Source organism: Pseudomyrmex gracilis, unplaced genomic scaffold (assembly GCF_002006095.1).
Source record: "Pseudomyrmex gracilis isolate BER0280 unplaced genomic scaffold, ASM200609v1 scaffold_2424, whole genome shotgun sequence".
Classification (NCBI taxonomy): Eukaryota; Metazoa; Arthropoda; class Insecta; order Hymenoptera; family Formicidae; genus Pseudomyrmex; species Pseudomyrmex gracilis.
In genome coordinates this window covers 7,491-8,988 of record NW_018023008.1, presented here as the reverse complement: position 1 = coordinate 8,988, position 1,498 = coordinate 7,491, and the positions used below count along the sequence as shown (strand labels likewise).

Genomic DNA, 1,498 nt, shown 5'->3' with positions numbered 1-1,498 from the left:
CTGTCTCTTGGAACTTACGCTAAGGATGTCGATATTTTTTCAAAGAATCGATTTATTGAATCGATTCAGATTGTTGAGCAAAGTATCGATTCGTAAAAAAATCGAGCGTAAAAGATCGATTCTTACGAGATCGATTCATTATAAGAAAAAAAATTTTGAATTTTATGAAATTAATACTTACTAATTCTAAACTTTTTGAAGTGCAAAAAGAAATAAAGCCAAAGCTGTTTGATACTATAATATAAAAGAATTAATAATAAATTCAATACTGAAAAATATTAAATTAAATAATTGAGAAATTTGTTCAAAAAAATTTATTTAAATATAGAGTAAATACATATTATATATATTATATAGAATAAATATTATATACATGTACATATATAGAATAAATACATATATTATAGTGTATATATAGAAGCAGTTGAAAAACTATAACAAGCACTGCCTATCTTTTAAATAGTTTAAATAAAATATAATACTGCAAATATTACATGTCCCAAAAATGTTTATCTAATGATTTCAGGAAAATTAACTTGTGCAGTCTTTCTCCTGACAACCTGTTTCTGTTAGAAGTAACTATATTTCCGGCTATAGAAAATAAACGTTCAGACGGAACTGACGTTGCCACTATACAAAGATAGCGATAAGCTACCGTTTTTAAGTTTTTATATGACGTATCTTTGTGATAGTTCCAATATTTTAGAGGATCGCATTTTTGGAGGTCTTCGACAGGCTGGCTCAAATACTTTTTAAAATCAATTCCAATAACATTTTGGCTTTGTTCTTCTACTGGATACTTTTCTTTTATTAAACTGTTATGAAATTGCCATATACTATTCCTATGAGGTGAGTTTGCATTTTCTTTATCATGAGAATTAAAGCAATCTTCTATTATATTTAAATGCTGTGAAGTTTTCGATTCAATATCAGACAACATATTTGTAATTTTGCTGACTGCATGAGAACAAGCAATTTTGTCATAAAAATAAATTTTCTTAAAACGAGGGTCTAACAAAGTTGAAATAGCTAATAAATGTACCTGTTCAATAACTTTAAATCGTTTGTTAATTTTATTTAATATAATAGTTTTACATTCAAAGCCAAGTGCTGTATTTGGTTGCACACTTTCTATAGATTTAGTTAAGCCATATATCATAGGTATTATTTTACTGCTCGTAACATAATTTTGTCCTGAGATTTCTTTTGTTAACAGCTCCAAAGGTTTAAAAATTTGTATAAGATCTTTAAGACTGTCTAATTGTGAAGTAGTTAGCATAGTAGGAGCTTTTGAATTGCTCAAGAGTATTGGAGCTATTTTATCTGATAATTTGATGAATCTTTCTAATTGATAGTAGGTAGAGTTCCATCTAGTGCAAACCGACTGAATCAGTTTTAAAGGTGCTTTTAAATCACTTTGTGCTTTGCGTAACTCATCGGAGGCCTGTACGCTATGTTTGAAATGTTTCACAATGGTCTTTACAGACTCTACCAATGC

At 28.2% G+C, this 1,498-nt stretch overlaps 1 protein-coding gene across 1 annotated transcript in view; it reads right to left on the bottom strand.

The window, feature by feature from the left end:
- Window positions 1-900: 900 nt before the first annotated feature.
- The window catches only part of LOC109862817, a 2,195-nt gene continuing 1,597 nt past the window's right edge, over window positions 901-1,498 (bottom strand). Inside the window, exons 3-4 of the mRNA XM_020442959.1 lie at window positions 1,043-1,451; window positions 901-957 (exon numbers count right to left, since the gene is read on the bottom strand). Of these exons, the coding sequence (XP_020298548.1) occupies window positions 901-957; window positions 1,043-1,451 (466 nt within the window). The remainder of the gene's footprint in view (window positions 958-1,042; window positions 1,452-1,498) is intronic.